Source organism: Gigantopelta aegis, chromosome 4 (assembly GCF_016097555.1).
Source record: "Gigantopelta aegis isolate Gae_Host chromosome 4, Gae_host_genome, whole genome shotgun sequence".
Taxonomy (NCBI): domain Eukaryota; kingdom Metazoa; phylum Mollusca; class Gastropoda; order Neomphalida; family Peltospiridae; genus Gigantopelta; species Gigantopelta aegis.
In genome coordinates this window covers 65,925,478-65,946,976 of record NC_054702.1, presented here as the reverse complement: position 1 = coordinate 65,946,976, position 21,499 = coordinate 65,925,478, and the positions used below count along the sequence as shown (strand labels likewise).

At 39.2% G+C, this 21,499-nt stretch overlaps 2 protein-coding genes across 3 annotated transcripts in view; both read left to right on the top strand.

Moving 5' to 3' along the window:
* Nucleotides 1–21,499, top strand: part of LOC121370950 — a 63,523-nt gene that overhangs the window by 36,559 nt on the left and 5,465 nt on the right. Inside the window, exon 1 of one of the 2 annotated variants that reach the window (XR_005957753.1) lies at nt 18,203–18,313. The exons of the other annotated variant lie outside the window; for it this stretch is intronic. The gene's annotated coding sequence lies outside the window, so the exon portion shown is untranslated. Of the gene's footprint in view, nt 1–18,202; nt 18,314–21,499 lie in introns of those variants that run through there. 2 annotated transcript variants of the gene reach the window in all.
* LOC121370949 lies at nt 1,131–6,726 on the top strand. The gene is made up of 2 exons (XM_041496501.1): nt 1,131–1,645; nt 3,365–6,726. The coding sequence occupies exons 1-2, from the start codon at nt 1,624–1,626 to the stop codon at nt 5,638–5,640; spliced, it is 2,298 nt and encodes a 765-aa protein (XP_041352435.1). The 5' UTR covers nt 1,131–1,623; the 3' UTR covers nt 5,641–6,726.

The following is a 21,499-nucleotide window of genomic DNA, read 5'->3' as shown; positions in this document are numbered from 1 at the left end:
GACCTTGGTTATGTTGCATCTGTTGTGAGCAACTAGAACTTAAATATTTCTTCATTTAATATATTATCTTTCTCAGTTAGCATTAGCAGCCAAAACTCCAAAATTTTACACTAAAATAGCTCGCTGTTGTCTCGTTTTATAATGCTAAAATTACCCAACTATTTATACTATTTCTCTTTCCTTTTAGTTTCATTGTGAAGTGGTTGACCATCATTTGGGTTTTCTGTATTTTTCAATGTTCCTTTGATTAAAAAAAATATCTGTAATATTAGAGAAAATGTATGTTAAATCATTTGTAATATTAGAGAAAATGTATGTTAAATCATTTGTAATATTAGAGAAAATATATATGTTAAATCATTTGTAATATTAGAGAAAATGTATGTTAAATCATCTGTAATATTAGAGAAAATGTATGTTAAATCATTTGTAATATTAGAGAAAATATATGTTATGAATAAAATTAATATGGTCTTGAAAATGTTACGTAGTTCGAAAATCCATCCCATCCCCTCCCCATAACATTAGGTAATGCGGATGTAATCGTTGAACGGTTCTCATCGTGTAATGCTTATGCCAACATCAGGGCATTTTCAAATGTCAGGGGAAATCCCCCCCGTCCCTCATGTTATCCCATACGTCTATATATACAGGGCACCTTCAAATGTCAGGGGAAACCCCCCCTTCCATCATGTTATCCCATACGTCTGTATATACAGGGCACCTTCAAATGTCATGGGAAATCCCCCCCCCCCCCTTCCCTCATGTTATCCCATACGTCTATATATACAGGGCACCTTCAAATGTCAGGGGAAATCCCCCGTCCCTCATGTTATCCCATACGTCTATATATACAGGGCACCTTCAAATGTCAGGGGAACTCCCCCGTCCCTCGTGTTATCCCATACGTCTGTATATACAGGGCACCTTCAAATGTCAGGGGAACTCCCCCCGTCCCTCTTGTTATCCCATACGTCTATATATACAGTTCTTCGACCTATTAGACGATACCTCAATCAAGACGATTAAATTTGTCCAAATACCACTGGACAAGTTCAACGCCTGCGCAAATCGAGTAAAACTCCACTTAAGACCATCGCGTTTACATTTGACCTAGATACGCGAGCGAAGTGTAACCACAGTGTGACAGTAGAGTAATACGAGACTCGTATCTCCCAAACAGAACTGGGTCGTCTGTTACAAATGCTTAAATAATAATTGTCTAGAGATTGCAGCTTTAATACTGCGGAACCTGATATAAACCACTTATCTTTATAATTATCCGTTCCCAGTACAAGCCAAAACGCATGTATTTAGCTACGCTGTTCTAGCTGTGTACAGTTTTCTAGAACACCATCACCTAACAGCTGACAGCCAGAACACTCTAGCTCACAAACACTGACTGTGGCTGGACGTAAACTGCGCGAGAAGATTATAATGGAGGCGGCTGTGCCAAAACAAACGATACGCTGATGCGATGTGCTGGCTCTTAGTATAAACACACTCCAGATGGCTTGGAGTTCTGGCTTACAAAGAACGAGAACATTTCCAGAGTTCACTTACTAGTAGTTGTATGGGAAGAAATAGGCATACACGATTCAGAAAACCGAACAGGGACTAAACATGGAGAAACCTATTAAAATAGGTAAGTGCTTTTCAATCATTTTAGTTTGAATAGCGACTATGTAGGCTATAGATATAAACAAGCACGGCGGAGGAGGGGTGGGGGCTTGGGTGTGTGTGGCTCTAGCTCCCCAATAATTCTGAATACAAAATATTATTGGTAGTAAATATTAAGGCAGAGATGTATTTTACTTGTAGAAAACAGGAAATTGCATTTGAGGACATCTAGGTTTCAACATTTTACGGGGGAGTATACCCCCGACTTTCCTAAAAACTTTGCTTTACGCCCTTGATCTCAGTCAGCCCTCCCAATGTCTACTTGCTTCCGCCGTGCCTGATTGAATGATATAAATAAAAATTTAATTTGTCTTCCTATTACACCAACCTCAGTTAATAACTGATGTATTATGTAGCCAATATGAATATTATATACTGAGCAACAAACGAAACGCGAATATTAATTTAGTTTTCTATAATTTATTTAAAATGATTCAGTTTGAATGTGATTAGTTTTTGTGTTTTATTGAAATCCTGTGAACATTTTAGGCTCATTTTGATAGTCTTTTTACCGAATTAATTGTATCATGTAAAATATATTAAAATATTCACAATTCTTTTGTTGTTCAGTATATACAAAATGTAATAAGGTTTCCGGCCCATACAGCAATTAGTTATAAAGGAATCAGAAACATATTAAACATTTTAGATCCATACACAGAACAATAAAGTATTTTCAACTGCATCCAGCCAGTGCTCCACGGCTGGTATATCAAATGCCGTGGCATGTGCTATCCTGTCTGTGGGATGGTGCATATAAAAGATCCTTGCTACTAATGGAAAAATGTAGCGGATTTCCTAAGACTAAATGTCAAAAATACCAATGTGCTTTAGTGGTGTCATTAAACAAAACAAACTTTAACTTCTTTTAATTGCATGACATACAGAGCAATTATTTCGAAATATTTACGACGCACGAATTATCACAGAATTGTAACTGATATCACATGATTGTAAATGATTGTAATTATATAAAATTTAGGAAGCTAATTTTGTTGTTGAATATATGTATCCATCACATACATCATGAAATCAATTTAATTTTGAACATTTAACATAGGTGAACTGTATTATTTCATAAACCTTGAATTTTTTTTTGAAATTAGTGGCCGTTCATGATAGTTGATAATAAAAAAATAATTCGTAAGAAAGAAAATGAAAAAACCCCCAACAACTTCATTTTGACGTATTAATAATGCAAATAAAATATAAATACATGTATGTATACTTGTACATAAGTATTTTTTATTGTAGTGGTCGAAATATATGACCTTTCTTTCTTTCATATTTGTTGGACTTAAATAACCACTGATTACACTAAACTGAATTAATTATAACATCAATGAAAGAGAGTAGGCTCTAGTTCAATCGGTAGATCACACGTCTGAGGCGGTTGCATCGTAGGATCGAAATACCTCAGTGGACCCATTCTCTGATTAGGTTTTTCCCGTTCCAACTAGTGCCCCACGACTGGTATATCAAAGGTCATGGTATGTATTGTCTTATCTGTAGGAAAGTGCACATAAAAGACCACTTTCTGTTAATGGAACAGAATTAGTGGGTTTTCTCTAAAGACTATGCGTTAAAATTACCTAATGTTTGACACCCATTAATATATCAATCTTATCTAGTGGTGTCGTAAAACAAAACAAACTTTAACTTTTGTTTTTTTCGTTCATTACAGAAAATCTAGTGATTAGTGATGTCCGATCATATATCGAAGATGAAAGTCTTCTTGAGGCTTTTCCCACTGTATCTATTAAAATTGAAAACGCACCCATCAGTTTATCATCTCAATGTTTTACTGACGAACGAGATATCAGCATACACATGTCACAGGAGGCAGTGCAGACAAATGCAGACAAAGATCCATTACATGTATGCGAAAGTAAAATATTACCACAACCAGAAGAAACAAACTCATCCAATGAGGCTACCTTTCAGTCTGAAGTAAGTGAAGACTTTAAAAATGTGCTCCCAGAAAATATAAATGCACCAACTGATACACCAGCAAGAGAGTCAAGACAAAGAGAGACACGTATATCCATAGAAATGCCAAGATCGACTGAAGAAGGAAGTAAGGAAAGTGACAGCGACTTTGACAGCTCAGATAACGAACCTTTGGCAGCTTTAGGAAATCATTCTAACCCATCTGAATCGAGTTGCCATTTATCATCAGGAGAGGAATATCTCCCTAGTGAGGAAGAATCCAATTCTTTAAGCTCGGAGAGCGATTCTGGACCAAAATCTGCCTTGCCAAAGGTGAAACTGAAAAAGAAGCAGGTTAGAGCTAGACCACAAAGCAAACCAAAATTAAATAAAAATGGGCAGCAGAAGCTATCTGCAGCCATGGGCGAACGCCGCCAAGTTCAAAACTATGTCCAAATAATGCACGAAATGCATACAAAGAGACTATTGCAGCTAGTCGAGTGCAATGGTTACCAGATGCGCGCGGTTCCTGCTGATGGCAACTCTTTCTTTGAGGCATGTTCAATCAGTATGTCTGCGGCTGTGAACTCCACTGAACTGAGAAAACTGTTGTGTGATTATTTAGAAGAAAACATGATTGAATACGTTGACTTCCTCCTGGTACCAGAAAATGCAGAACTAGAAAAAGATTACCGACTGGAAGTAAAGAAACTTCGCCAAGATGGATACTTTTCTAACAGCGTAGCCGAATTCCTACCTCTTGCAATAGCAAACTGGTCTGGTCAGTGTGTTCGGATCTTATGCAGCAAAGCAACAACCCCACTCATCGATGTGAAGCCTACATTGCGACCCCCCGTTGTCGACACACCCATTGTTCTGGCTCATACATCAATAAGAGGATTACCAGACCATTATGATGCATGTAAGCCACTAAAGAGTTCCACCACACATACACATCATATTCAAGGAGCGACAGTGCTTACAGAAAAAAACCGAACAGAACTTACCCCAAATTCAATCGATGCTAAAGAAGATGTGAATTCAAATACAACGTCATCGAGTACAGCTCTATCAGATTCTGTTCGCCAGGATGTTTCATTTACAAATGGTACAACTGTTACTGCTGATGTTCCAAGTGCCAGTGTTGATGTTTCGGCCACCACTCCCGTTAAACCATCCAAACGACCTTCAATTACATCATCCAAAAAGTCTGCAGCCTACAATACTTCGCCAAAGAAAAAACTGCCCCAAAAGAGAACCGCTGCCCCTGAAACATGGCTAAAGAACAAAAGAAAGCGACTGAAGCTCAGTGGGGCGGAATATGTCAACCAGGAGGGGAAGACCATGCGCGCTAAATCAGTTCAAAAAGTAGACTGTACTAAGTGTAGGTACAGATGCTCTGAACACTTTTCAGAAGAGATTAGACAACGTATTTGTCAAGCGTTTTGGAAATTATGCTCTTACAAGAAACAGAAAGATTTTATTTGTTCGAACACAGAAGAAACGAAAACTCGAACATATTTGGATGAAGAGAAAAAGGCGATAAACAAAACGCGTCAAGTGCATCGAACCTATTCATTTGAACACGAAGGAGAAAGACATAAAGTCTGCAAGACGTTTTTCAGACAAACACTGGACCTTGGCGAAGCTTACATAAACCATGCAATGAAATACAGTAACAAAGGAGTATTTTATGGCAGCGAGAAGCGAGGAAAACACAAGCCACATAACAAGACAACCAGTGACCAACTCAGCAAGGTCAGAAAACATATAGGCTCGTTTACAAGGTTGGATGCACATAACACTCGTCGAAACACCAAGAAACCGTTTTCAGGACACTTAAACACCAAGGAAATGTATAATTTGTATGAAAAGAAGTGTAAGTCAGATGGCATTAAACCTGTGTCAGTCTCCCTCTATAGGAAAATTTTCAAAGACGAATTCGAACATTTAATTCCACGTTCCATACCGACATCAGTGCCCTCATTGCCAAGGATACAACTGAGAAAAAGATCCCGTAACGCTCGATGAAGATTTAAATCGTTAATGCATCATCCACCCATCAAGAAAGGTTTAAAAACTCAAGAAGCAAAAACAATGGACAAAACGCTTCCTTGTTTCAGGCTTTCCGCTACCTGATGCTGTTGAGGATGACACGGACACTGACGACGAATAACAATGACCAGGAAGAAGTGTTGGACATGTTTACTGGATCTGCTTGACATCGTTGTTGTAGTCACAATAGCATTTTATGAATATTGATGTTCAAATTCCATGAAGCATTGCTGAAATATTTAAAAGTTGTACTTTTCAATGTTGGAGTAAGAATATACAGTATATTTTTAATGGATGTTGGTGTTTTAATTCCAGGAAGCATTGCTGAAATATTTAAAAGTTGTACTTTTCAATGTTGGAGTGACAATATACAGTATATTTTTAATGAATGTTGGTGTTTTAATTCCAGGAAGCATTGCTGAAATATTTAGAAAATATACTTTTCATAGTTGGAGTGACAATAATGTTTTAAATGAATGTTGGTGTTTTAATTCCAGGAAGCATTGCTGAAATATTTAGAAGATGTACTTTTCATAATAGTAGTGACAATAGCATTTTATGATTGTTGATGTTCTAATTCCAGGAAGCATTGCTGAAATATTTAGAAGATGTACTTTTCATAATAGTAGTGACAATAGCATTTTATGATTGTTGATGTTCTAATTCCAGGAAGCATTGCTGAAATATTTAGATGTACTTTTCATTCTTTAGTGACCATTTAAATTGTTAGTTTTATAGCATTTTATGTATGTTGATTTTCTTTTCTGAGGAGAACTTTAAATGCTTGTTAAGTACGTGTCATTCCAACATAAAGCGACCGGTACTAAAGGTTATGTAAATAATGTACTTGTATGGATGTCATTATATGGTTGCATTAGACACACATTCCATTTAATCACATACCAGCTTAATGCTGATAAGGAATGCAAGACACTGTATGTAGATGTATTTTACGCCTGGTCTCCTTGTACTTCATAGCATCTACTATCATCATTATCATATCAATGTCTTGACTGAAAATTTAAAAACATCGATTATCATAACATAAAACTAAACCTGAAATTGTATTACGTTTTAAAATTGGCAATTACCTCAGTGTATTTGTAACTTACGTACATGTTACACTAGTAAACAAAGTTAACCGAGTACTGTACATTGTTGTACACGCACACAGTTAATAACCCATGTCAGCATGGGGTCGGGAGGTAGTTCAATGTAAGGATGCTCGTCCTATAGATTGGTGGGATGTAGGATCGATTGGCCTTAGTGGACCCATCCGGGTTTTACCACACCCCATCTGTTTTCTTTATTGACACCACTAGAGCACATTGATTATTTAATCATCAGTTATTAGATGTTAAACATCTAGCAATTCTAATGGTCTTCAGAGGAAACAATTACTTTTTTTTAAATTAGCAAGATAATTGTATATGCACTTTCCTAAAGACAGGGCAACACATAGCATGTTCTTTGATATATAAACCAAGTGTGGAAATACATCACACGTTAGACACCAGATAAACATAGTTTTAAAATGTCATGTGCTGAAGTGTCATTAAATATTCCTTTTCCTTCTAAAAGTACTCGCCTGATGCGCGGTCGGTGTGGGATCAATACCCGTCGGTGGGTCCATAATGCATATACAAGATCCCTTGCTACTAATGGAAAATCTTAGCGGGTTTCCTCTCTATGACCAAGTTACCAAATGTTTGACATCCAATAATCGATGATTAATAAATCAATGTGCTCTAGTGGTGTCGTTAAACAAAGCAAACTTTAACTTTATGTCCTGTCTGTGGGAAACAAAGAAAGAAAGAAGTCGAACGGTTGGTGTTAAAACCCATTACATGGTGGATTGAGTTAATCACCTTGTCAGCATCAAGGGAAAGGATACTATCATTTCACCATGCCTCATTGAAATCAATCATTTATTTATGCTTTAATACATCAGAACCTAAACCAATGATGTTTTATATCCATTTCCACAACAGACCAAAACCATGCTTTCAGCACTAACTGTTCTGTCTCTCTAGAATTGTGTAGTAGCATCCATAGCTGACAGACAAAACACGTTAGCTCACAACACTGGCTTGTGGTAGGCTGTAAAGCCCAGGGGCCTAATTCACTAAACTGTCGCAATTTTGCGATATCGCAGTGCAATGCTAAAAGTCATGCAAAGAGGATGCTTTGTTGTCTAGCAGAGCCTAAGAGACCTTTGCGAATTGGGCCTCTACTGATGCCATAACGCGTGACACGCCAGTGACATGTGCTAGCTCTAAGTGTTTACCCCCAGCAGTGGTTGTTTTATGTAAACTATCTCTGACTGGGTGTTTTGGAAATAACAACTCTGGCAGCCGTAGAATTAATTGTTTACGCTTCACGATGACTGAATGAATGAATGAATGAATGAATGTTTAACGACACCCCAGCACGAAAAATACATCGGCTATTGGGTGTCAAACAATGGTAAATGCAAAAACAATTGTTTTATGATCAACATGAATATAAAAATTCAACAGTTAAATAAAAACACAGTGTAAAGGACTGTGTAAAAATACAAATATCACAGATAGATAAAATTTAGAATAAAACTCGGTGTCACGTCACAATGACTGTGTCTGTGGGTGGTAATCTGAGATGGATTGCAGACAATGGTGTGTGTGTGTGCGTGTGTGTGTGCTGGACGTTGTGTGGTATTTATTCTGTCTGTACAAATAAACGAACTCTGCAAATACCATCGGTTTAATCAATGCTGATTAAACTATTTGTATCACCAGCATTTATTCAGTGACTAACTAATTAACAACACACACATTATACCACATTCCAGATATCCAAGCACTATTAACGTCCAGCACGCACGCACGCGCACACCCACCCCCCCCCACACACGCACGCACGCACACACACACACACACACACACACACACATTATACAACATTCCAGATATCAAAGCGTAGACAATTAATTGTGTCGAGTATATACCAATCCGTAAAATTAATGTACATGCATATTAAAAGTGATTAAATATGTTAACACTTCATAACTGATGAATTAACTTAACTGAAGTATTTCGCTTGATGCGCAGTCGGTTTGGAATCGATCCCTGTCGGTGGGCCCATTGGGCTATTTCTCGTTCCAGCCAGTGCACCACGACTGGTATATCAAAGGCCGTGGTATGTGCTATCCTTTCTGTGAGATGGTGCATATAAAAGATCCCTTGCTACTAATGGAAAAAATGTAGCGGGTTTCCTCTTTGTGACTGTGTCAAAATGACCATATGTTTGACATCCAACAGCCGATGATTAATAAATCGATGTGATTTAGTGGAGTCGTTAAACAAGACAAACAAACTTTCAATCAGTATTTCAACACTACAGATATAGTGCAATTCATTTTGATAGCTAAATTTTATTGTAATAATTGGTGTAGCAAATATATCTGTTATAACTAGTATAAAGGCTTTGCTTTGTTTGATAAATTATTTTTCTGAAGTTGTTAAGTGCTTCTGGCAACCTGCAACAATACGAGAAAGCCAGATTAACCATCTCAGTGTAGGATAAGGTTACTGTGCACACATCTTGACACACCCATGACAGCTGCCAGTGTCTGCAGTCTAGAGATAATCTGTTATTGTTTACAATTAGTACATTTTCAATCAAACTATTAACAACACAAACCCAATTAGGTGTTTCAGAGCTGCTGCAAAATTGAAAGTTTACTGTATGCCACGTGGACTTACTTAAAGCCGCACACCCTAGTTCCATCCAGCGAAAATAAATTATAATTGGGTTAATCTACAAACCTGTAACACACCTAGATCACGTTTTTATCAAATGGAGTGAAAAAGCAGGTTTTATATCGATAAATACCATGGGGATCCCCATGTCCCAATTGCTTGAAATAATTTTGAAAGTTAGTATTCTGATGTTACCGGTAGATGTCGCTCGAAGCACAACAATGCCTACGTCACGACAAATTTCACAGACTTGAGGTGCTTTCCTTTCACCTCTCCTGGACGTGTTCCAACTGTTCTGTCCTGGTTGTATCCCCTCTCCAGATATCGTAGGAGTTAGCAAAAGTATTGGTTTTAAGGGTTTGTAACGTTTTGTATTGAGACACTTACTTGTCTGAACTTTATTGTTACTGAAAATGTTCACGAACTGTGAAGAAAAATCCCACAAATGAACAACAACAAATCGGATGTTGATTGCGCGAACCGTGCACGAGAAAACAAACCGAACAAAAATTATAACGGTCACGTGGTATACCAACGTCTGTGACATTGAAATGGAAATTTACCCTCTAAAAATAGATTATACCTTGCCTTCTCAACGGTTTTTTCTCAGAGGCCCGTGCCATTTTATGAAATACGAAAAATGCATTTTGTGGTATTACAAAAACCAGGATTACCAAAAAACACTTCAGGTGAATGGAAATGTATATTCTAAATAATAAACGGTAAGTAAAGTGCAATTTTATTTCTGAAAAAAAAATGGGTTTAATAGCGAAAAACAACGCCGTAATGGTTAACAACTAGCCGTAACTAGGGTGTGTCCCTTTAAGTTAAACATTATTCTTGACTTGAGATTTTACACAAAGTGTCACATGTTGGGCTGTAAGAAGGACTGTTTATAAAATAGCTTGCCCTGGGCCCGTACTTATAAAACGTTTAGAGTCCAGACTCAATCTCTAATGACGTCACACGCATACAGTTTGTATGGCGTTGTCATGACATTAATGTCTCAGATTCTATTAGAGTCTCGAGTTTGAGACTTTTGAAAGTTTTATAAGCACTAGGCCTGGCGTGGTGGTATGGTGGCTGGAGCTTTGTGCCAGGAGCCAGAACAACTTACATATTTCTTCATCTAATTATATCATGATCTATTATCATTAAAAGACTATAAACTTTTTAAAGTTTTATACTAAAACAAATCACTGCTACCATCTAAAAGCAAAATATTTAGGAAAAGTTATGTTTCCAATTTTTAAGTGCATTCCAAAGTTGTCAGTGCAGTTTTCTCAGACTGAAGTGGAAAGGAGATAAGTGGTTATGGCAGTAACCCCTCGAAGTATTTTATTTAATGAAGTATTCGACACATTGTAATTACTGTTACATGAGTTTGTAGACATGTTAAAAGGTTTTTAACAAATAAAATATTTATACTTTATTAAAATTACAATTTACGTACAATTACTTAATTAGAATATTAATATATCTATATCCAATGCATTTCTGGACACCGTAATGTTTTGTAGTTTCTCAAATAATTTTTTTGTGTTAAAACATTTCGTACGTAGGAATTTATAATTTCTTCCATAGACAAAACAAATTGAAATAATTTGGCCAAAGATCATTCCAAATATATATTATTTTATATTTAAAGGCGCGGACCCTAGTTTGAACTCATAAAAAATGGACACTAAGTTTAGTTAATCTACAAAGCTGTAACTCACTTGGATAAATTTATAACAGAGTGGAACAAATCTGTGAGTTAACACCGGAAAATATCCTTAAAAATAGACTAGAACTCGAACCAATAATCGCTACTTCTCAGACGCACGTGCGTTTTTAAAAATATGAAACATGCATGTTGTAGTAGTAGTAGAAACATCAGGATGACTGTCACGGGGATTCTATAATTCCCGTAACTGAATAAAACACGATTATCAAAATATCTCTCCTAACTGTATATCTATTAGATCTCTCTGTAACAGGCGGTTAAACCCTAGTATGGCTCGTCTCTAGGTATGATCAGAGATACGATCTTATATAAAGTATATATATTTATAGCACGTTAGTTCTCTAGAAACACAACAAAAACACAATACACTTTGGAATCTGTATTAATCTACGCTGACAAATGTACAGCCGTAGTAGTTAATTAATAACAGCAATAATAACAACCCACTTAATTAGTTAATCTCTAGGTGTCTAGTTACACAATATGCGAATCACTTCACCGTTACACCACACCCACACGTGTGATAATTGAGAAACGCTTCCAGGAGAAGTTAATTAATAAAGGAATTACAACACCATTCCTAACTGGTTAATTTTTAATTAATCCTTACTACTCGTTCAGTAACGTGTGATAATTGAGAAACGCTTCTTGGTGAACTTAATTAATAAAGGAATTACAACTATATTCCTAACAGGTTAATTTTTAATTAACCCTAACTACTCTTTCAGTAATCTTGTAACACAGAATTAATACTGGTACCTATCACAATAAAGACAATAACCTACAGTTTACCTAGGTCCACTAGGATGACTGGCTAAGCTTTATATTACCAAATACTCATATAATGTTAGAACAAAAAGTCTACGATTTACTTCTTCAGATGACCGAAGACACTGTCTAAAGAATATTGGTATAATACAGTATCAAAATATTTAAAGTCACATCAATCACATCAAGGTTATACACAGAGCAGAAATGATATTTACCAAAGTCCAAACGGACTAACGTTCCCGGGAAGCTTCCTTTTCGTTCTCCTCGATATCTCTAAAAACTAGCTATTTATTATAAAATGAGAATTCGCCTGGGGGTACAAGGCGGTACCTCCCCCTATCATCTGAATTTCCAACGCGACCAAGCGGTATTATTTCTCTCTGATCGTCAGACTTACTGACGCCATCGTCGCCAAATCACGGTTGTAAAAACCGCACTCGCAGAGGTATTACGTAACTACTCGCCACATGGCCTCCACAGCTGGACTAAGTGCATATTGGAATGCCCGATCGCACGAAGTATTACGTAACAAGTTGCCCATCTGGGCTACGTGCAATGAACTGCACACGGCCCTCTAACACAATTAAAAATCGCCACAGGCGAAACAAATTTAAGAGCATGTTCCGTCACACACCCCCACCTCAAAAAGGATATTTCCTCTACTCTAGGAATAGGGAAATATACTAAATTAAAACAAAAAGGTGCGTTAACCGACGCATACGGGCATTTATAACACATGTAATAATAAGGTGACTACCAGTAATCACACTGAGTCTCTGAGTCCCTGGTATACAAATAAAATATATGTAAACAAAACAGAAATAAAGAATGTCAACACATTATCATAACGTTCAACTTCGGGACAGGGCATCAGCGATTACATTGGATGTGCCCTTGATATGTTCAATGGTAATTGGGTATTCTTGCAGAAGAAGACTCCACCTCAAAACTCTCTGGTTGGTGGCTTTCATTCTGTGAATGAAAGTAAGCGGATTATGATCAGTAAAGACCACCATTTGGTGCACTGCCGATTTCACGTAGATCTGAAAATGCTTCAGAGCTTGTCCCATGGCCAAAGCTTCCTTCTCTATAGTGGAATAGTTCACCTGGTGTTTGTCAAACTTTTTCGAGAAGAAACTTACAGGATGGTCCAGTCCATTTTCGTCTTCCTGGAACAGCATAGCTCCAGCTCCCACGTCACTTGCATCCACAGCTAGCTTGAACGGCATTCGGTAGTCTGGTGCTGCCATCACGGGAGACGAGTAGCGCCTCTGCTTGAGACGGTTGAATGACTTCTCGCATTCACCTGACCAATGGAACTTCGTTTCCCTCTTTTTCAGCGTCGCACGTTTTCCAGGTCTTCTCCGACAGGCACGCTGCCGAATCGGTGTAGCGTTAGGTTCCAAGCGCACATCCTGGCTTACGGTGTTGGTAATCGTTGGAAGGTTCTGACAAATGGAAACATTGTCTTGTTTCGACGTAGTCAGCTTTGCTCGCTGGGGGTTCAAGTCTGCTAGAATCTGGCCGTTGGCCAACTTGATCTCCGCAGTCTTGACGTCATCACAGGAAATAGAGTGTCTCTCAATTTGGACCGGTCTCTCTGGAACTATCGGCAGTCTGTCAAAATAACCTTTTAGCAAATTGATGTGACAATACCTACTTTTCCTAACCCTATCAGGAGTGTTTATCACATACCCTGTCTCATTAACTCGTTTGTGCACAACATAGGGACCGAAATACCTGTTCTGTAATGAACCCCGTTTAATGGGAAGGTACAGCAGCACTTTATCCCCTGGTTTAAATTCCCGACTCCTAGTCTTCCTATCAAACTCTGATTTTATTTTGTTCTGAGCATGGCTCAGTTGCGTCCTAGCTAGTTCGGTCGCCGGCAACCTCCGATCTCTAACTCTCTTATTTATTAATACTCCCTTGTCCACAGTTAACAAGGTAGTGCGAACTGCCAACAATTTTGGATCAGCCCCCTGCTCTAGGATTAACTCTTGTCTATTACAAGGTAAATCCCCTCTATCAAACACAACTGGTTCAATTCCCCTCTGCGGGAGATCAACAGGTTCCACCACATTTAATTCCTCAGTTGACTTATCTACCATTTTACTGATAACCTCATCCACTCCAATTTCATGGCTCACACACGTATCAGACAAATCACAAATATCCTCTGCGTCTTGTGCTAACCTACTGGCCATAGCACTAGTCTTTACACACGCAGGATAACTAATCTCATCAACCTCACACTCTTTTATGGGTAAAGGGCTGTCTTTCATTAACAATTGGTCACATTTCGGCTGACAACACTGACTAGTCAAATCATTACCCAACAAAACTCCTATGTTTTCAACAGGCAAGTCCTTCACAACACCCATAACGACTGGTCCCGTCACAAACTTCGAACACAAGAAAACCTTATGTAACCGGACAACCATTTTTTCTCCAGTAACCGAGCTTAAAGCCAAACTATGCCCTGTATCTGAATTTTCAATACCAGCTAAACACTTTTGCGTTATCAGACTCTGACTACACCCGGTATCTCTATAAATTGATATTGCCTTAGGACACAACTCTTGTTTCACATCACAAACCATACCAGTGGACACATACGGGTTTACTTTCTCTGCCATGGGACTAACCATTAACTCTCTCGCTAACGGAGCTGACCTCACTAAACCGACCACTTGCGCATTATCGCGTTTCCTTTTAAAACAGTCCCCGATAAGATGGTTATCCTTTTTACAGTAACTGCAATGTGGACGAAAAGTTCGTGCATTGGCTGATAATGCAGGTCTATCCTTACTTTGCCCACCAGGTGCATTCCTTGCCTGACTAGCTGACCAACTAGATGACTCTCCCCGATAGTTACTTTCCCGGGAAAAACCTGGCTGAAATTTCTTCTTATCACCCTGTTGTAAAGAGCTACCCGGTACTGCCTGAGCTTTGTGTATTAACACGTAATCATCTGCCACTATGCCTGCCTCCTCTATCTTTTTGACTTCACGATCCTCTAAGTGAATACGTAAGCTAACTGGTAATCCATTTTTAATGTCCTGTAAGATCAACAACTCCCGTAACTCGGTATATGACTCTACCTGATGAGAAACAACCCATTTATCAAACATCCCTGCCTTCTTAGCCACAAACTCACTATAAGACTGACCCTGCGTTTTTCTCAACTCGCTATACCGTAAACGATAATCCTCAGGACGTAATTCATACGCCCTCAACACCGCAGCCTTAACTAGGTCGTACTGACTTGCTCGCTCATCACTCATTGAATTATAAGCTACACTAGCCTTCCCCTTAAACTTAGACACGGCTAACAATGTCCACTTAGACTGCGGCCAATTTAGCTGCTTAGCGGCCCGTTCAAAAAGTTGAAAGAACATGTCTACCTCCTGATCGTCAAATACAGGCACTGATCTATAAGCCTCCGACATGTTAAAACCATTTCCTGCCTCACGTCTAACTTCTTCAGTATTCAACTTTAACTCATGTTCCACTTTTAATTTTTCTAACTGGAATTCTCTATCCCTCTCTTCTCTTTCTCTCTCTCTCTCTCTCTATCCCTCTCTTCTCTTTCTCTATCGCTATGTCTATCTTCTCTATTTCTCTCTTCTCGTTCTCTATCCCTCTCTCTATCTTCTCTATCCCTATCTCTATCTTCTCTCTCCCTCTCTTCTCTTTCTCTTTCTCTCTCTCTATCTAATGCACGTTCTTCTCTTTCTCTCTCTTTCTCTTCTCTTTCGTACTCAAGCTTTTTACAAGCTAATTGTTGTTCCACACTTAACTCATTTATCTCTATCTCTGGAACAATCTCACTGTCTTCCATAACAGGCCTATCACCAAAAACTTCCTGGATAATAATTGTCTTTATATCACCTAAGGTTTTAGCTGATGTTAAAGCAATTTCTCGCTCACCCGCGATTTCAACTAACTCGGCCTTACGTGATCGCTTAATCTCCACTACACTGAGCGTAGGCCTATCCAGCAAATTCTTATCCATGTTTAGATATGACGCACTTATTATTAATTAATTTTCTAGTGAACAACGTGCTACTTCGAGTAAATTGTAAAAATTGATTTATAAAGCCCCCATTTACAAACAATACTTTTTTAAATATGCATGTCCCGTTTCAGATCCGGGACGAGCGCCCCAATTTTCTACTCCTGTCACGGGAATTCTATAATTCCCGTAACTGAATAGAACACGATTATCAAAATATCTCTCCTAACTGTATATCTATTAGATCTCTCTGTAACAGGCGGTTAAACCCTAGTATGGCTCGTCTCTAGGTATGATCAGAGATACGATCTTATATAAAGTATATATATTTATAGCACGTTAGTTCTCTAGAAACACAACAAAAACACAATACACTTTGGAATCTGTATTAATCTACGCTGACAAATGTTCAGCCGTAGTAGTTAATTAATAACAGCAATAATAACAACCCACTTAATTAGTTAATCTCTAGGTGTCTAGTTACACAATATGCGAATCACTTCACCGTTACACCACACCCACACGTGTGATAATTGAGAAACGCTTCCAGGAGAAGTTAATTAATAAAGGCATTACAACACCATTCCTAACTGGTTAATTTTTAATTAACCCTTACTACTCGTTCAGTAACGTGTGATAATTGAGAAACGCTTCTTGGTGAACTTAATTAATAAAGGAATTACAACTATATTCCTAACGGGTTAATTTTTAATTAACCCTAACTACTCTTTCAGTAATCTTGTAACACAGAATTAATACTGGTACCTATCACAATAAAGACAATAACCTACAGTTTACCTAGGTCCACTAGGATGACTGGCTAAGCTTTATATTACCAAATACTCATATAATGTTAGAACAAAAAGTCTACGATTTACTTCGTCAGATGACCGAAGACACTGTCTAAAGAATATTGGTATAATACAGTATCAAAATATTTAAAGTCACATCAATCACATCAAGGTTATACACAGAGCAGAAATGATATTTACCAAAGTCCAAACGGACTAACGTTCCCGGGAAGCTTCCTTTTCGTTCTCCTCGATATCTCTAAAAACTAGCTATTTATTATAAAATGAGAATTCGCCTGGGGGTACAAGGCGGTACCTCCCCCTATCATCTGAATTTCCAACGCGACCAAGCGGTATTATTTCTCTCTGATCGTCAGACTTACTGACGCCATCGTCGCCAAATCACGGTTGTAAAAACCGCACTCGCAGAGGTATTACGTAACTACTCGCCACATGGCCTCCACAGCTGGACTAAGTGCATATTGGAATGCCCGATCGCGCGAAGTATTACGTAACAAGTTGCCCATCTGGGCTACGTGCAATGAACTGCACACGGCCCTCTAACACAATTAAAAATCGCCACAGGCGAAACAAATTTAAGAGCATGTTCCGTCACAATGACCAAAAACACGTCGGATGGATGGAAAAGGATAATCTGAACAATAAAATATAAGTAATGTTTGATTTCAGTGATCTTAAACGGCTCTAATAGTGAAAAATATGCTGTAGTGTTTAAACACTAGGGTCTGTCCCTTTAAAGACAAAGTTTAAAACCCCAGAAAAAGCAGGATTTGTGTTTATTTTGTTGGGGGGGGGGGGGGGGTTGCAAATGAAGTCTAAAGGCCGTCCCATACTAGTGCAGCGCGTCGGAAGCACATCAGCAGTGAAGCGTCAATAATGCCCACATATACGCAGCGTGTCAAGCAGAATTAAAAGAGCGAAAAAAAGCTGAAAAGAGGAAAAGAAAAATGGATTAGATTTGAAAACATGGCTCCCACGAAGATAATTTCGAGTAAATTGGTTTTAATGTATTTGTATAGAAGGAGATTACTTGATAAAAAACGCAAGAAGAAGTTTTGGGTACACGACATCATTAACCAGGCATTAACCAGGCATTGGCTGCCATTCCCGTGTCTTTGTAACTAACCGATTGGATGTCGTATATGCATATGTTTCTGCACCTTTCGTTAATATTTTGTTTTGGCATTGTTTTTCAGTAAAATAAAGATATTCGTCAATGGTGGGTTTTTGTTGGGGTTTTTTGGTGGAAGACCTAAAATATTACAACATTATAACATCATAAACTGGGGTCTTTTGTGCGCGTCAGAGCAGCAAGCAGCAAAAAATTCGCTTTTGGAACGATCGAAAAAAAAACCCGACGTTGACGCGCTGTTGACTCCCTGCTAACGCACTGCGCTAGTGAGGGTATGTATATGGTAATTCATTGTAAGTGTTGTTTTTTTCTGCTGACGCGCTGCGCTAGTGTGGGACGGCCTTTACTAGGTCTGAAAACTCAGGACATTCCTTGTAACTGCGCTATGAAAAGTTCACATCGGACTTTGACCCAGCGGGTAACAGTTGTTATTTGGATTAGTGCTCCACTGTAAGTATGCCACGCCGACTCACTGCGAGATACTTGTAATACGACCCTTGACCTGAGATTTCTCACACACAATCTGTCACATGCTGGGCTGATGTATCATGTCATGTCATAGGGTTTTACGTGCACATTCAGAACAAGCTGTTGTAGCGCACGCCTGTCGTGGGCACAAGAGCCGGCCTTGGCCGGCTCCTCCGTCCATGACAGGAAAGGTGGGGGGAGGGGAGAGGAGGGACCGTCTGCACTGGCAGGTGCAAGGGAGCACCAGCAGCCTGATCAAATCGGTAGCAGGCGGGTGAGGGTGGTGGTGGTGCTATGGAATTTTAATGGAGCAGTTAAATGCCAAAGAGAAAAGGGTGCGCAATTTTGATCGAGGGAATTTGGCGCAATTTTGAACGGTCGGTCGAAAGGTATGATGGGCTGCCAGAAGAATTGTTTATAACATGGTGTGTTCTGGCATGGTGGCTCTGTTATAAATGTTTCTTATCTAATACTAGTCCGATTCCTGTTCTGGACGGAGGAGCCGGCCGAGGCCGGTTCCTGTGCCCAGGACAGGCGTGCGCTACAACAGCTTGCTCTGAATGTGCACGTTAAACACTATTCTATTTCTATTCTACTAGTCCGATACATCTGCCGTCAAAATAATTTTTACAATGCCGCTGATGTGTCAAACTATTATAATACATCTTGATCATTAACAGACAAACATAAGCTTAATAATAAAACAAATCGCTGCTACTAAAAACAAAATACTTAGTTCTATTTCGGCAAGTATATCAGAACACAAAATACTTAGGCAAAAACAAATATATTTAATCGGCCTGTGGTCAGATCAAAATTCTACATTTGATACGCTGATGCGGTGTTTTTTTAAGTATGTGTTGAAGAGAAATGTGGATATATTGTTTTCTTTATGTCCTCCTTATCTAATGTAGTCCCTCCTCATTGGCCACTGGCCTGCCCCTTGTAACTCTAAATACCTTCCATCACAGTTTGTATAAATTTGCGGAGAGGAACATAGCCCAGTGGTATCTAGCGTTCACTTGATGCACGGTCGGTCTAGGATCGAGCTCTGAGTATTCTCAGGAGTATACCATAATAACAATAGTACACATTCACACTATTGTTTTACAGGATAAGCCGTTTGGACTTACTGGGTGACCTAATTTCTTTCAGCGGAGATATATGTATATATATACTACTCAAAAGAATTTAAGGGTCAAAAATTTATAACCAAATAAGTTTCAGAGTGTATTAGATTGATGATGTAAACTACACCAATTTTTTTATTTATGTTCCATATTTACAAAAAAACACAAATAAACGTCACTGTATACAAGAAAGTCACATGACATGCTGTCAAAGTTGAAGGTTGTCAAACATGGATTTTACACATTAGAACATTCGTTTAATAGTGTGTGAATCCACCCCTGGCGCGAATACACTCGACACATCGTTGCCTCGTGCTGTTGATCAGACGTCTGAAGAACTCTTGGGGAATGGCCTGCCACTCTGCCATAAGAAGTTGACCCAGATCATGAAGGTTGGCCGGAGGGGCATTGTTATCCCGAACTCTCCTGCCTAATTCGTCCCAGGCGTGCTCTATTGGGGCCAAGTCAGGCGAATATGCTGGCCAATCCATCCTGGCGATACCTTGTTGTCTGAGAAAGTCCGTTACCACCCTGGCGCGGTGGGGTCTGGCATTGTCATCCTGCAGAACTGCCCCGCCGCCAATCTGCTGAAGGCCTGGGAGAACCAACGGCCGGATAATCTCATTCAGATAGCGGATTCCATTCAGATTGCCATCCACCACATAGAGGGGGGTCTTGTGGTGGATAGAGATGCCGCCCCACACCATGACGCTGCCACCACCGAACCGGTGACGTTGTCTAACGTTAACGTCAGCGAAGCGCTCCCCAGGACGTCTGTAGACACGAACCCGACCGTCGTTGAACTGGAGACTAAACCTGGACTATCAGTGAACATCACTCGACCCCACTGAACACGTTGCCACCGCAGATGAAGCGTGCACCAGTGACGTCTGTCCGTTCTGTGACGTGGTAGGAGTGGTGGTCGAACAGCCTGGCGACGGCAGCGTAGATTATTGGCTCTCAGACGATTGCGTATGGTTTGATCAGACACTTGAGTTCCAGTCGCAGTCCGCAGATTGTCACGTAATCGGCGTGCAGTGGTTGTGCGTTGACGTAGAGCCATATTGGTGATGTAGCGGTCCTCTCTATTTGTAGTGCTTCGGGGTCTTCCCGAACGTGGACGATTTCGAACAGAATTCGTGGCTTGGTCCCGTTGCCACAGTCGGCCAACGACACTCTGACTGACACCAAGTCTCAGAGCAACATTTCTTTGCGTATTGCCATCCTGAAGCCAACATGGAATACACGTGCAAAGCGTGCAAATGAAGCGCTTTGTGAAAAAGCAAGTTATGGGCACTTAGCAGACCTTTCGCTTTCGCCCTAATTTACGTGCAAATGTAAGCATGTTTTCGCCATTAGAACTAGTCGACAGTGTCAATGACAGTGGATTTTAATTCATTTATGAGTTGCTTAGACCCACTTTCGTCAAAATGGAACAATACCATGCGTGACATTATGGTCTAGCTAATGTAATTGACATTCAGAAAATAATGTCGAAAATATCGTCTGACCCTTAAATTCTTTTGAGTAGTAATATACACATGCATACAAAGAAGCAAATCATTGTTGGCGTACTTTCATTAGCTTTTTTTCATGTCCATAATAAATACAATGTATATTTTATGAAATCGTAGTGATTCAGCAGCAGATATACACGATTAATGCGAGCTAATAATCAAGTAAGATGATGTGTGGAGTTTTTTCTAACTTCTCGGATGGGTTAACTCGCGGATCAATACGGTTGTTATTCATCACTATAACGCTTTTCAGGAGAGTGATGCCAGACAATGGAACCCATTGACATATTTCGTACAACAAACTCAAAATAATTGTCATGTTAAAGGTGACACGCGTCTAGAAAAACCAATGATGATAATAATACATTAGCACAGCGGATATCTGTAGTAGAATAAATAACAAAGTCCGTTTTCAAGCGAATAATTAACAAGGTTCAAAAGATTTATAGACCATAGAACACCGAACTTTTGTCTTCTTAGTACAGAGCCATGACTGGCATTTCAAAAGCCATCTTTTGTGC

What these genes read in the sequence shown, in the direction of transcription:
- LOC121370949 (XM_041496501.1), top strand. Translation starts at nt 1,624, where the DNA reads ATGGAGAAACCTATTAAAATAG. An exon ending in GGAGAAACCTATTAAAATAG is followed by an intron (nt 1,646 to 3,364) that starts GTAAGTGCTTTT and finishes CGTTCATTACAG; the next exon opens with AAAATCTAGTGATTAGTGAT.